The sequence below is a fragment of the Anabrus simplex genome, chromosome 5 (assembly GCF_040414725.1).
Source record: "Anabrus simplex isolate iqAnaSimp1 chromosome 5, ASM4041472v1, whole genome shotgun sequence".
In the NCBI taxonomy this organism is placed as follows: domain Eukaryota; kingdom Metazoa; phylum Arthropoda; class Insecta; order Orthoptera; family Tettigoniidae; genus Anabrus; species Anabrus simplex.
Window position 1 is genome coordinate 275,614,283 of NC_090269.1, and position 13,334 is coordinate 275,627,616.

General features: G+C 38.1%; 1 protein-coding gene across 1 annotated transcript in view; it reads right to left on the minus strand.

Moving 5' to 3' along the window:
• Positions 1-13,334, minus strand: part of unc-13-4A (BAI1 associated protein 3) — an 824,271-nt gene that overhangs the window by 74,915 nt on the left and 736,022 nt on the right. Inside the window, exons 22-23 of the mRNA XM_067148123.2 lie at positions 12,091-12,306; positions 1,491-1,596 (exon numbers count right to left, since the gene is read on the minus strand). Of these exons, the coding sequence (XP_067004224.1) occupies positions 1,491-1,596; positions 12,091-12,306 (322 nt within the window). The remainder of the gene's footprint in view (positions 1-1,490; positions 1,597-12,090; positions 12,307-13,334) is intronic.

Genomic DNA, 13,334 nt, shown 5'->3' on the forward strand with positions numbered 1-13,334 from the left:
AGGTCTTACGGTGACGATGGGATAGGAAAGGACTAGGAGTGGGAAGGAAGCGGCCATGGCCTTAATTAAGGCACAGCCCCAACATTTGCCTGCTATGAAATTGGAAAACAACAAAAAACCATCTTCAGAGCTGTGGACAGTGGGGTTCAAACCCACTATCTCCTGAATACAAGCACACTGCTGCGTGACCCTAACCGCGTGGCCACTTGCTCGGTAAGTATAAGAAAACATAAAGGCCCAATAATACTGTCGTGAGGAATTCCTCTCTTAATTATTGCATGGTCAGATAACTCTAATTTTCTGAGATCTATTTTCTAGAAATATAGCCACCCATTTAGTCACTCTTTTGTCTAGTTCAATTGCACTCATTTTTGCCAGTAGTCTCCCATGATCCACCCTATCAAATGCCTTAGACAGGTCAATCGCAATACAGTTTATTTGACCTCCTGAATCCAAGATATCTGCTATATCTTGCTGGAATCCTACAAGTTGAGCTTCAGTGGAATAACCTTTCCTAAACCTGAACTGCCTTCTATCGAACCAGTTATTAATTTCGGAAACATGTCCAATGTAATCAGAAAGAATGCTTTCCCAAAACTTATATGCAGTGCATGTCAAACTGACTGGCCTGTAATTTTCAGCTTTATGTTTATCACCCTTTCCTTTGTACACAGGGGCTACTATAGCAACTCCTCATTCATAGCAACTTCATGCAAATAATAATTAAATAAGTACTTCAGATATGGTTTTATATCCCAACCCATTGTCTTTAGTATATCTGCAGAAATCTTATCAATTCCAGCTGCTTTTCTTGTTTTCAACTTTTGTATCTTATTGTAAATGTCACTGTTTTCATAGGTAAATTTTAATACTTCTTTAGCATTAGTCACCTCCTCTATCTGGACATTATCCTTGTAACTAATAATCTTTACATACTGCTGACTGAATACTTCTGCCTTTTGAAGATCCTCACATATACACTCCCCTTGTTCATTAATGATTCCTGGAATTTCCTTCTTGGAATCTGTTTCTGCCTTGAAGTACCCATACATACCCTTCCATTTTTCACTAAAATTTGTATGACTGCCAATTATGCCTGTCATATTATCCTTAGCTGACTACTTTACTATATTCAATTTCTTAGTATTTTCCTTCAATTTCTCCTTACTTCCATAGCCATTTCTAACTCTATTTCTTTCCAATCTGCACCCCCTTCTTGGTCTCTTTATTTCTGTGTTATAATAATATAATAATATAGATACAGCTGTGTATTGCATCATTATGGTGAATGTGGGATAATAACTTTGCTGATAGGAGCGCATTTTTCTTTTAAAAAGTAGTCATGATCATGAGAGGTTGATTGTATTTTTTTTGTAAAGAAGACATAACAAACTATAACTGGTACCAATTTCAGCTCTTGAAACATTCTAGTTTTCTCAATATCGCCGTGAATGACAGAGAGAATAGGGATTATGTATATATATATTTACCTGATCTGAGTTGATCCAGAGGAAGACCTTTCTGCTCTGCATGGAAGAAGTCTATCAGAATTTCAAGAGCTTCATATAAGCGTTCATAAAACACTGCTACTTTGTCCTGAAAAAAATGGCATATTCTTTATTACAATACTTAAATATTACAATGCATTTTGAGAAATGAGTGTACTGGTATTTACTTATGTACAAGTAGTCATAATATTACTCTTATTTCAATAAGAATATATTTCTGCAAGGAAATTATTTACTGGTGAGTCTAGGCATTCTCCCAAACATCATTTTCAGTCAGCTATACAACAACAACGACAACAACAACGACAACGACAACAACTAGAGGACCCTTGCTGCTCTCCAGCATTCATTATAAATAGGTCAGGTAACTTGTCTTGATATGCCTGTTGTAGTCATATTATTTTGTCTGTCCGTTTCAATCGTTTTATGAATTAAAAAGAAGCGCGTTATGGTATGCTGCAGTTCATAGTCAGAATTCATTCATTCTGATGTCATCATGCTGTCTGTTTGGTAAAAATCTATCCATATATTCGCTTTTTTTAAAAAATTTCGTGCAGTTCTTGATGTAAAACTCAGTATAGTGTCGTAGAAGGCTATGGTATTTTTAATCAGAGTTCTTCTATACAGAACGGTTGTCTTGTGAGATCATGGGTTAGTCTGAAAATAGCGTTTTTTCCCAGGCGGAGAACTTTCAAGATACAGTACATGGCCTTCACTCTTTCTAATGTAGCTAGGTTATCCTTCGATAGGTGTTCCCAGATAATGTCTAATATGTCATGATGGGGTCTGTTTGAATGTACTCTTTTCTCTTAGCAGCATGTAACTTATTAGGAACGTTCTGCCATCTGTTGGATATATTTGGAAGCTGGAAAAGATTAGAGAATCAAAGAGTCTCTAGGCCTAGCAGGGATCAGAGGAAGTGTATACTCTCTGGCTTGACATGTAGTAATCAAACATGGCTGCATGCAATGACATTACTAAGGATCGGAATATTAATGAAAGGGTTAGTTGCTTAGCAACCTGCTAAGTATTACTGTAATGTATTGCAGGTTAGGGTGAGCCTTCGCCTGCAATTATTGGAGTGATCATTTAATGATTTGATTTTATGATTACTCAATGTTGGCTGATCTTAGAGACCTATCAATGTCTCTTGATTCACCAGCAGGTAATTCCAGAGAGAATAAAACAAAAATGAAGCAAATCATTCCAGTAGAATGGATGAACGGATTTGCCAAAGCTGTTTTAGTAAACTCTCTTAATATATGGATAATAATAATAATAATAATAATAATAATAATAATAATAATAATAATAATAATAATAATAATAATAATAATAATAATAATAATAATGTATTGTCATGTGGCCACTGGAGAGGCCTGGTGCAGGTCTTTCTAATGGACAACATGCATATTACTGTGTGCGACAATGATGAAGAAGTAGGCAAAGGGCGAAACCTGATGTCGGCACATAGCCTATTCCTGTTGAATAACATCAAGAGGTCTCCTGATGGACAAATCACAATCAATAATGTCATATGCACCGATTTCATATGAACACTGTGGAGAGGTTGGTAAATAAACCTCGGCTTTTGGGATGCAATTTAAAGATTAGAAATTGTATACCACTTCCTAGGTTGACCAGACGTCCTTTATTTTTCGTATATGTCCCACAGTTTGACCTTATGTCCAGGAGATGGAAAAAATGTCAAAATATCCTAAATTTGAAGATTTGAATGTTTTTGACAAATCTGACATGTGAAGGGATATGGATAATTTTTTCAAATTTATGACAAAGTTTGAAAATTGCAGGGTATTTATTTTCAGAACCAGGTGATAATACTAACATAGAGAGGTTTTTTTTTAAATGTCTGCCCAATGGACTGGATAACATCATCATTTAAGCATTCAATCAGTGAAAGGTTTATTATTTGTGAAATACAATTGGAAACTTTTTGAAGCATATAATTTTATAATAATGTATTGAACAAAAATGATTTACTGGGAAAAATTGTATCGGCAAATAGGAACAAGGATGCCTAAAAATGCCACATAATGGTAAGAAAATTAATAGTTTTAATAGTATAATGTATTTCCTTAAAAAATCCATCCTAGAACAAACCAGTAACTCATTTAATGATATGCAATATGACAAGTAGTGTTAGAGGTAAAATTTTGTTGCTATATACAGTAGTGTCTCCTATATTTTGGTCAGATAAATCAGATAAGACCTACATTTCAGTAGCTTACCCGTTGCCCTATTTTCTTATTCATTCAATCAATACTGATCTGCATTTAGGGCAGTCGCCCAGGTGGCAGATTCCCTATCTGTTGCTTTCCTAGCCTTTTCCGAAATGATTTCAAAGAAATTATTAAACCAACTCCTGCATTTCCCCTGTTTGATTTTGTGTTGATAATTCTGTAGTTGCCTGACAAAAAATACTGTTCTTCCTGCCAATGTACTTCACTTATACCAATTACATCTAACTTTAGCCTATCCATCTCCGTTTTCAGATTGTCTAACTTACCACAAAAATTCAAACTTCTAACATTCCACGCTCCAACTCGCAGAATGTCAGTATCCATCTTCCTGATGATCGCTCCCTCTTGTGTAGTCCCCACCTGGAGATCTGAATGGGGGACTATTTTACCTTCAGAATATTTTACCTGGGAGGAAGCCATAATCAGTACATCAATCATACAGAGAGAGCTGCATGTCCTCGGAAGTTAGTTACGCTGTAGTTCCCCATTGCTTTCAGCCGTGTAGCAGTATCAACACAGTTAAGCCATGTTGAGTATTATTACAAGGCCATATCAGTCAATCATCTAGACTGCCGCCCTTGCGCCTTCCGAAAAGCTGCTACCCCCCTTTCGATGAACCATTCGTTAGTCTGGTCTCTCAACAGATACCCATCCAATATGGTTGCACCTGCGGCTCAGCTATCTGCTTCATTGGGATGTGCAAGCCTCCCCACTGTCGCAAGGTCACATGGTTCGCAGGGGAGGGAGCTATCAATATGGACATGAAAATAATAACATATGCATTTAGGGTAGTTTCCCCGGTAGCAGATTCCCTATTTGTTGTTTACCTAGTCTTTTCTTTAATAATTGCAAAGATTTTGGAAATTTATTGAAAATCTCAATTGGCAAATTATTCCAATCCCTGACTCCTCTTCCTACAAGTGAATATTTGCCCTAATTTGTCCTCTTGAATTTGAACTTCATCTTCATATTGTTATCTTTCCTATTTTTAAAAACTACACTCAAACTATCCTAATGTTATACCATGCCATCTCTCCCTGACAGCCAGGAACATACCACGTAGTTGAGCAGCTCGTCTCCTTTCTCCCAAGTCTTCCAGCCCAAATTTTGTAACATTTTCATAACGCTACTCTTTTGTCAGAAATTACCCAGAACAAATAGAGCTGCTTGTCTTTGGATTTTTCCAGTTCTCGAATCAAGTAATTCTGGTGTTGGTCACATATACTGGAACCATACTCTACTGTAGTTAGGGTCTTACCGCAGACTTATATGCCCTCTCCTTTACATCCTTACTACAACCCTAAATACCCTCATAACCTTTATTTACAATCTCATTTATGTGATTACCCCAATGAAGATCTTTCCTTATATTAACAGAAAAATGTTTTCACTGTAGAAGAAAAGAAGCAGCTGGTGTATGTGTTGAACTCACCATTCAGCTATTCCAGCAAGCATGGCATGTCTCAATGTCCCAAAAGAGACACAAACTAGCAAGCATCCAGCGTACTGGTGGACCAAAGTGATTGCTGAACTGAGAAAGAATTGTCTGCAACTTCGACACAGGGCTCAGAGGATGAGAGACAGTCCAGAGAATACCTCGGTCTCAGCAGAGTACAAGTCAGCGAAGAAGGAACTCCGCAATGCAATTAGAAAGAGTAAAGCCGATAAATAGTGGGCATTGGCAAAGGAAATAGAAGATGATCCATAGGGACTAGGTTACAAGATTGTAATGAAGAAACTCGGGGCATTTTCAACCCCGAGCATGGATCCACAAACCATTAAAGAAATTGTGGATACACTATTCCCCGACCATCCAGAGAGGATTGACTATGACGATGAAAAAGAACTGGATGATATACCCCTCTTCACAGTAGAGGATCTGAATAGAGCTATTAACTCTCTTAGAAACAAGAAGACTCCAAGATCAGATGGTATACCTGCAGAAGTGCTAAAGATAATATCAGAACTCTGTCCAGAACTGTTGCTGAATATCACTGCCTGCAAGCGGGTGTTTTTAGTCCCCGATGGAAAATGGCCCGATTGGTTTTGATCAGCAAAGGAAAACCTGGTAGTTATAGACCTTTATGTATGTTGGACACAGCTGGAAAAGGCCTGGAGAAACTTCTGCAGCCAAGAATTCTCTCAGCAGTTCAGCTAGCAGGGGATTTATCTGTTTGACAGCATGGATTTTGGAGAAGGCACTCAGTGATAGATGCAGTGTGGGAGGTGGTGAATACAGCAGAAAGAGCACAAATGGGCAATCATCATTTCCGTACATTGACACTTCTTGTGACCCAGGATGTGAAGAATGCTTTCAGTTCGGCAAGGTGGAACGACATGTTGGAAGCTCTTGAAGAAACTTTCAAGCTACCACAGTATCTTATGCGTATAATGAGAGACTACTTCAATGATCACACTCTATGGTATGATATGGAAGATGGACAAAGGACAAAACAACTGACGCTGGTATAGCACAGGGATCGATCCTTAGCCCAGATCTATGGAACATCATGTATAATGGCTTGTTATGTTTGGAGATGCCAGAGGACACGAAGCTTGTGGGCTATGCTGATGATGTGGCCGCTTTGATAGTGGCTCGTAATGTTGAAATGGCTCAAATCAAACAGAACCAGGTGATGCAGCACATAAAAGAATGAATGATGAGTCACAAGCTAACACTAGCAGAACAAAACAGAGATAGTTCTTCTGACGAAGAAAAGGATTGAGACTCTTGTGCCAATGACTGTTGGAGAGTTAGTGATTGAAATGTCTATGAGTACAAAATATCAAGGAGTAACACTTGACTTCAAGTTCACATTCTGGAATCATATTCAGAGAGTGACAGATAAGGCAGTAAAATACATGACTGCACTTAGTAGACTGCTGGGAAATATTAAAGATTCCAAATCCAGTAAACAACGCATTCTCATGTCGACGAATCAGTCAATGCTCCTGTATGGCTCTGATCTTGAGATTTGCTTGGTATCGGAGAAGGATAGCTGCCGTACAACAGAAAGCAGCTTTACATATTGCAAGTGCATATGGCATAGTTTCTGAACCTGCAATCCTCACGGTAGCAGCAACAGCCCCAGTAGATCTACTTGCATTGGAGCGACAAAAAATCTGGTGTACCCAAGGAGACCTGGGAAAGAAATGTGCAAAGAAGCGTGCCTTCAGTCAATGGATGAGGCGATGGCAACTTAGATGGGAAAGTGACCCTCGGAATAAATGGCCCAGGCATTGAAATGGTTCATGATGTCAATTATTACCTCACATAGCTTCTTTTTTTCTTTTTTTTGCTAGTTGTTTTACGTCGCACCGACACAGATAGGTCTTATGGCGACGATGGGACAGGAAAGGGCTAGGAGTGGGAAGGAAGCGGCCGTGGCCTTAATTAAGGTACAGCCCCAGCATTTGCCTGGTGTGAAAATGGGAAACCATTTTCAGGGCTGCCGACAGTGGGGTTCGAACCTACTATCTCCCGAACACTGGATACTGGCTGCACTTAAGCGACTGCAGCTATCGAGCTCGGTCACATAGCTTCTAACAGGACATGTATATTTTAAAAAATTCCTGCATGGAGTGAGCGGAGCGAGTGATGCAGCATGCATGTACTGTGACGACATCGATGATATACTTCACACCTTCTGTGTGTGCGGCCATTGGGTGATAAAGAGAAAATGTGTGGAAACTGACTTGGGAGAACTGATGCCAGATAATATTATTTCTGTGATGCTATGAAACCAGGAATCCTGGGATCGTGTGGCAGTGTATGTGGAGGATATCCTTCGTCAGAAGAAGAGGGATTTGGAAGTGTACGAACGCCCGCAAAGGAGAAATAAAGCAAGAAGAAGTCTGAAAGACTAAGTAAGCATGACATCACCCTGAAGTAATGTGAGGGCAGTTCTGGGGTGATGATACACATGGTGGGAAAAGGGTGTGTGATTTTTAGTGGGTAAGAATCCCACACACTTGTGGAGTGCAGACCCTTCAAAAGTGTCTTTTGAAGATTTTCCACAGTCCCTCATAAAAATATTATTATATTTTTTTTGATTCGTTGTGCCCAGCTGTGGAGCGCGTTTGAACTTATTTTGCACAATGTTTCTTCTTCTTTTCTTCCCAATATTTCTTCATTTTTTCACTGTGTTCGTTTCTGCGTGTTTCTGTCCAGCCTGTATTTTTTCTTGTTGGTTTCTCTGCAAATTTATGTTTGTTTACTAAGCTTCTAAATTTCATTCTATCTTGAATGGTTTCGTCCTCAATACCCATTTCTTGTAGATCTTCATGAATTTCTGCTAACCAATTGTTGCGGATTTTCAGGGTTAGAGCTAGATTTAGAATTTTCTTTGTCAGCCTGTTGTTATCCATTCTGTGTAGGTGTCCGTAGAATTTTAGTCGTCTCTTTCTGATGGTATCTGTGATTTTTTCTGTGAATTGAAAAATTTCGTGTGGTTTCTTTTTCATCCAAATTCCATTTTCGAACTTTGGTCCTAGGATTTTTCTGAGAATTTTCCTCTCTTGTTTCTCAATGCTTTTCATTTGTGACCTGCCGCCAATGATCAGTGTTTCAGATGCATAAAGTGCCTCTGGTTTGATGACTGTATTGTAGTGTCGTAATTTTGCATTTTTTGATATACATCTTTTGTTGTATCTGTTCCATGTGATTTTGTAAGCCCTTTGCAGTTTAGCAGTTCTTTCTTTGTTAGCTTCCTGATTTAACCCTGCTGGCTGAATAATTTCACCTAGATATTTGAATTTGTCTACTTGGGAAATTATTCCACAGTTGGTGATTAATGGTTGATTGTCGAATCTTGATTTAGTTCCTTCCATAAACTGCGTCTTTTCAAATGAAATTTGAAGTCCGGTTTTTGCGGCTATTTCATTCAACTTTTCTATGGATTGGATTGCTTCTTGTCTGTTGTTTGAAAGGATCGCAAGGTCATCTGCGAAAGCTAAGCAGTCAAGGTGAATTTTGTCTTTAAGAAGTCTGCCAATGTTTATACCTTTAGTTTCTTTTCTCCATTCACGAATCACTTTTTCCAAAACTAAATTGAATAGTAATGGGGATAGTCCATCTCCCTGTCGGACGCCAGTTCTGATTTCGAACGGTTCAGAAATTTCTCCCAAGAACTTAACTTTTGATGTTGTGTTGGTCAGAGTTTGTTTAATCAATTCCCTCGTTTTCCTGTCGACTTGAAATTCCTCTAGTATGTTGAACAGGGTCTGCCGATCTATGGAATCATACGCTTTTTTGAAGTCAACAAAGGTGATTACTGTTTGTTTGGTTTTGCGAATCTGCAGTATGGTTTTTAGGTTTAGGATTTGTTCTGCGCAGGATCTCCCTTTTCGGAATCCAGCCTGATAATCTCCAATCAGGTGGTCTGTTTGTTTCTCTAATCTATTAAGTAGAGCTTTAGAGAAGATTTTATATACGAGTGAGAGGAGAGAAATTCCTCTGTAGTTGTTAATATCTGATTTGTCTCCTTTCTTGTGAAGTGGGTGAATCAATGCGCATTTCCAATCCTCCGGAATTTCTTCAGAAAACCAAATGTCCTGTAAGATTTTTTGAATACTCTGGGCCAGTTTGTCACCACCAATTTTCAACATTTCAGCGATTATTCCATCTTCTCCTGGTGCTTTGTTGTCTTTTAAATCTCTGATTATTTGTTTGACTTCTTGTAATGTGGGGGGTTCTGAATCTGGATTAGGTGTTGGTTTTTCATAGGTGAATTGTTCCTTTGGAGATTCACAGTTTAAAAGGTCCATGAAATGGTTTGCTAGGAGTTCACAATTTCCCTTATTACTTGTTTCCAAAGTCCCATCTGTACGTTTGAAACAGAGACTAGGTGCCTGGTAATTGGATAATTCTTCTCTGAATGTTCTGTAGAAGTTCCGTGTATTGTTTTTCTTGAAATCATCTTCTATTTCTACCAGTCTGTTTTGATCATATTTTCGTTTTTCAGATCTGATGATTTTTGAGGTTTGTTTCTGTGTTTTGAAGAATTCATCACGATTTTGATCAGTTTTATGGGAACTCCAGTTTAGCCAGGACCTAATTCTGACTTCTATGGCCTTGTCACAGGTGTCATTCCACCACCTGTGTTTGCGTTTCCTTGGGGGATTGCTGATGTTTTGTGAAGCTTTCAAGAGTGTGTCCTTGAGTTCTAGCCAGTTTGAAGGAGCATCGTTGGAGATATTCGCAAGGAAATTGTCTGAGTTCTGTCTCAGAAATTCAGGGTCGATTCTTGGGTTCCTGATTGTTTTGGTTTTCTTCCTGTTGGGTTGAAACTTTACTTTAACAAGAGATTATTATTATTATTATTATTATTATTATTATTATTATTATTATCGTTGTTGTTGTTGTTATTATGGTCTGGCTCCATGGCTAAATGGTTAGCATGCTGGCATTTGGTCACAGGGGTCCCAGGTTTGATTCCCGGCAGTGTCAGGAATTTTAACCATCATTGGTTAATTTCTCAGGCACGGGGCTGGATGTATGTGTCGTCTTCATTATCATTTCTTCCTCATTATGAAGCGCAGGTCACCTACGGGTGTCAAATCGAAAGACCTGCATCTGGCGAGCTGAACATGTCCTCGGACACTCCCGGCACTCAAAGCCATATGCCATTTCATTTTTTTCATTATTATAATAATAATAATAAGGAAAACTGAATCTTGGTTCTGCACAGTAAAATGGTAATAAAGACTGGTTGGGCACCCTATGGCAGGTCTGACTATTTAGTTCTCACGTCTTGCTGGCACCAGAAGGAACCCTTGTTTCTGGTGTTCTGGAGAATATCAGAGAGTATGGGAATGATACCAGAAAGAATCCTTGTTGCTGGTGTTCTGGTCTATGTCAAAAGGTGCAAGAACATTCCACCCTTGTCAAAGAAGACGCGAATGCTACCCTGATGAAATTCCACACATGATTGGTCGATTGGTTCTCTTGTTTTAGAAGTGTGTCACCTGCAAATGGGGGAATTATATCCTAAGAAGGGAGTTAGTGTCTCGCCATCTGATCTTGATTCTATGTCAAGGCGGATGTGTCAGTTCTAAACTATTGCTCCACCCAGGGAGTTCCGGCCTAGGGGATAATGTAATTTTTATTTTCTTTAACATGTCTTAAACTTTTCACTTGCAGAAATATTACAGGGTGGCCTTGCATCTTTAATGATTTAATTTAATCAGGAAAGTGCTTTTCAATGCTATGATGCATTTTTATTTGGAGGCAGGCAACCTTCCTATATAAATTATAATATTAAAATCATTTTATTGTAATCATTTTGTTTGCCTGTTTCCGGTAGAATGGGACTAGCCAAATGGAATTAGGGAATCTTCAATCCCAAAATAGATTTGTAACTGGATATGCAGCCGCCTCATGGTACGTCACAGTAATTGCAAGGTCATATTTTTATAATCCCTTGATGTCCATTAGCTTATTTGCATTTTCTAATTTGCTATTGTTTAACATTTGTTTCTAAAATTTACATTTCTTTGATATAACTTTTAAACCTGATGGCATTTATTTGCTGCATGGAAGATCTCTTGGGTTCTGAGGGCAAGACTACCAACCCTCATGTGCCTACGAGCATAGCTGCCAAGTTGATTGGTATCCTTTAATAGTTGTTTTAATGATAGGATCTTAAGGTAATAGGTATTTATTGTTTTATACTCCTAGACCTCAACTGTTACCTTATTTGTAAGCCAGGCGATGATTTCAGATTAACAGCATTAATAATACCTTTAAATCATTCTGAGAGTGCCATGGAGCACAGTATTAATATTTGTTAATATAGTTATGGTATGTATGTTTCAGCATCAAGTTCTTGAATGCTACTGAGAAATTTTTTGTTTAATAATTTATATTTTTAAGGAACCTGATAGTTTTGCTCAAAAATGTGCTACCAAGTTACGATCCTGGTAGGGTTGTCAAGTATCATCCACATCCTGTTGTTCATTTATTCATATTACCTTTAGTTGCCCTTATTTTGTGTATTTTGTTTTTCTTTTCTTCCTGACAGGAAACTGAACCCACACCCTTCCAGGTGAACCAAGCACACCTTTACCATCTCGGCTAAGCAGCCCCAATAACTGTTATCAGAATTATTAGTTGCCATCTGAGATCAAATTGAAATACCTTATTTAAAGATATTTCAGCTTACAATTTCTAATTAAGGGTACATGTGTCATTATTTGATCATCTTACCTCAGCACAAATAAAAGGGATAAGATATGAGGTATCTGTTAACATTTACAAACAATTTCTGCAACAGAAAATCTTTTGAACAGAGTTTCATCATATTTTGATCAGAAATACTTACTCCAGCACTTCCATCCATCTGATGACCCAATTCAAGAAGGCAGACTTCCCAGACATCAGCTAGAACACGCTCAAAATTTTTTGGAAGGAGGGCTGCATTGAGTCCTACAAGATGTCCATCGAGATACTCCAGCAGGGGCGAGATGGCATCTGGAGTTGGTAGTGAATCTGGAGACCAGGCCAAGTGGAACATTGCTTTCTTCAAGGCTGGTCGCATCTAGAATACATTTACAAAATCATTTTCATTGTAATTTCAATGTTTTGTGATATACTTCTTGCTATTTAAGATTTTGAGTGTTATGTCAGTTACAAAGACAGACAGGAAGCTGAGAACAAGAACTGGAACACACACACAGAATGGTTGACTAGCAGGGAAGATGAAGTGACAGTAGGAAGAGACAAGGACAAACACAACTCCACCTTCATTTTCCTTTTCAGTTCCAATTCTTCTGACCCTGACTAACTCATCATTAGATTGAATGGAAATCTACACATTCAAGGGGCTATTCTTCAGAGATCTTCACCACTACCATTCTTGGTGTGGGAAGTGTAAGATAAAGAGAAACCCTGTTTAACACATAAAATGGACATACAAAAAACAAACGGATTATACAAGACAGAGAAGACAAGAAACATAGGACAGACACAGGAGAAAAGGCATGAGAACCATATGTAATAGAAAGAAAACCAACGAAAGACTATTAAATTTGACAGTCATGAAGCTAGGAAGAAAATATAGAAATTATAAACCTAATGCTAGTTAGTGGGACATAAAAGCTATAACATAAACCTAATGCTGGAGAATATCGCAATTACAGAATAAGCTACTGAAATACAGAGGTATTTGGTAGAGGAATGAAGGTTTATAACATGGTACAGAATTTTCAAGTTCAGTATTGAAAGAAAGAAAAGAAAAAAAAAAAAGGTAGTCCTTGAACTGTATACACTAATTGTAATTACATATAAAGAATTAATTTTCAATTTGCATACTTCTGGATACCCAGTACAGAGGCCATTTGAGTTTTACAGTACTGGTAGTAAAAATATTTTCACCAATCACCATTGATTTGCGTTTAGGGTTGTTGCACATGCGGCAAATTCCATATCAGTTCTCTACCTAGTCTGTTCTTAAATTATTTCAAATTTTCCACATCAAAGGAAAATAAAAAGTCTGTGAACAATACCAGGCAAGGAGGAGAAGAATTTATTTATGTTTAACTTCAAGAGGTAGTATCCATTATATTA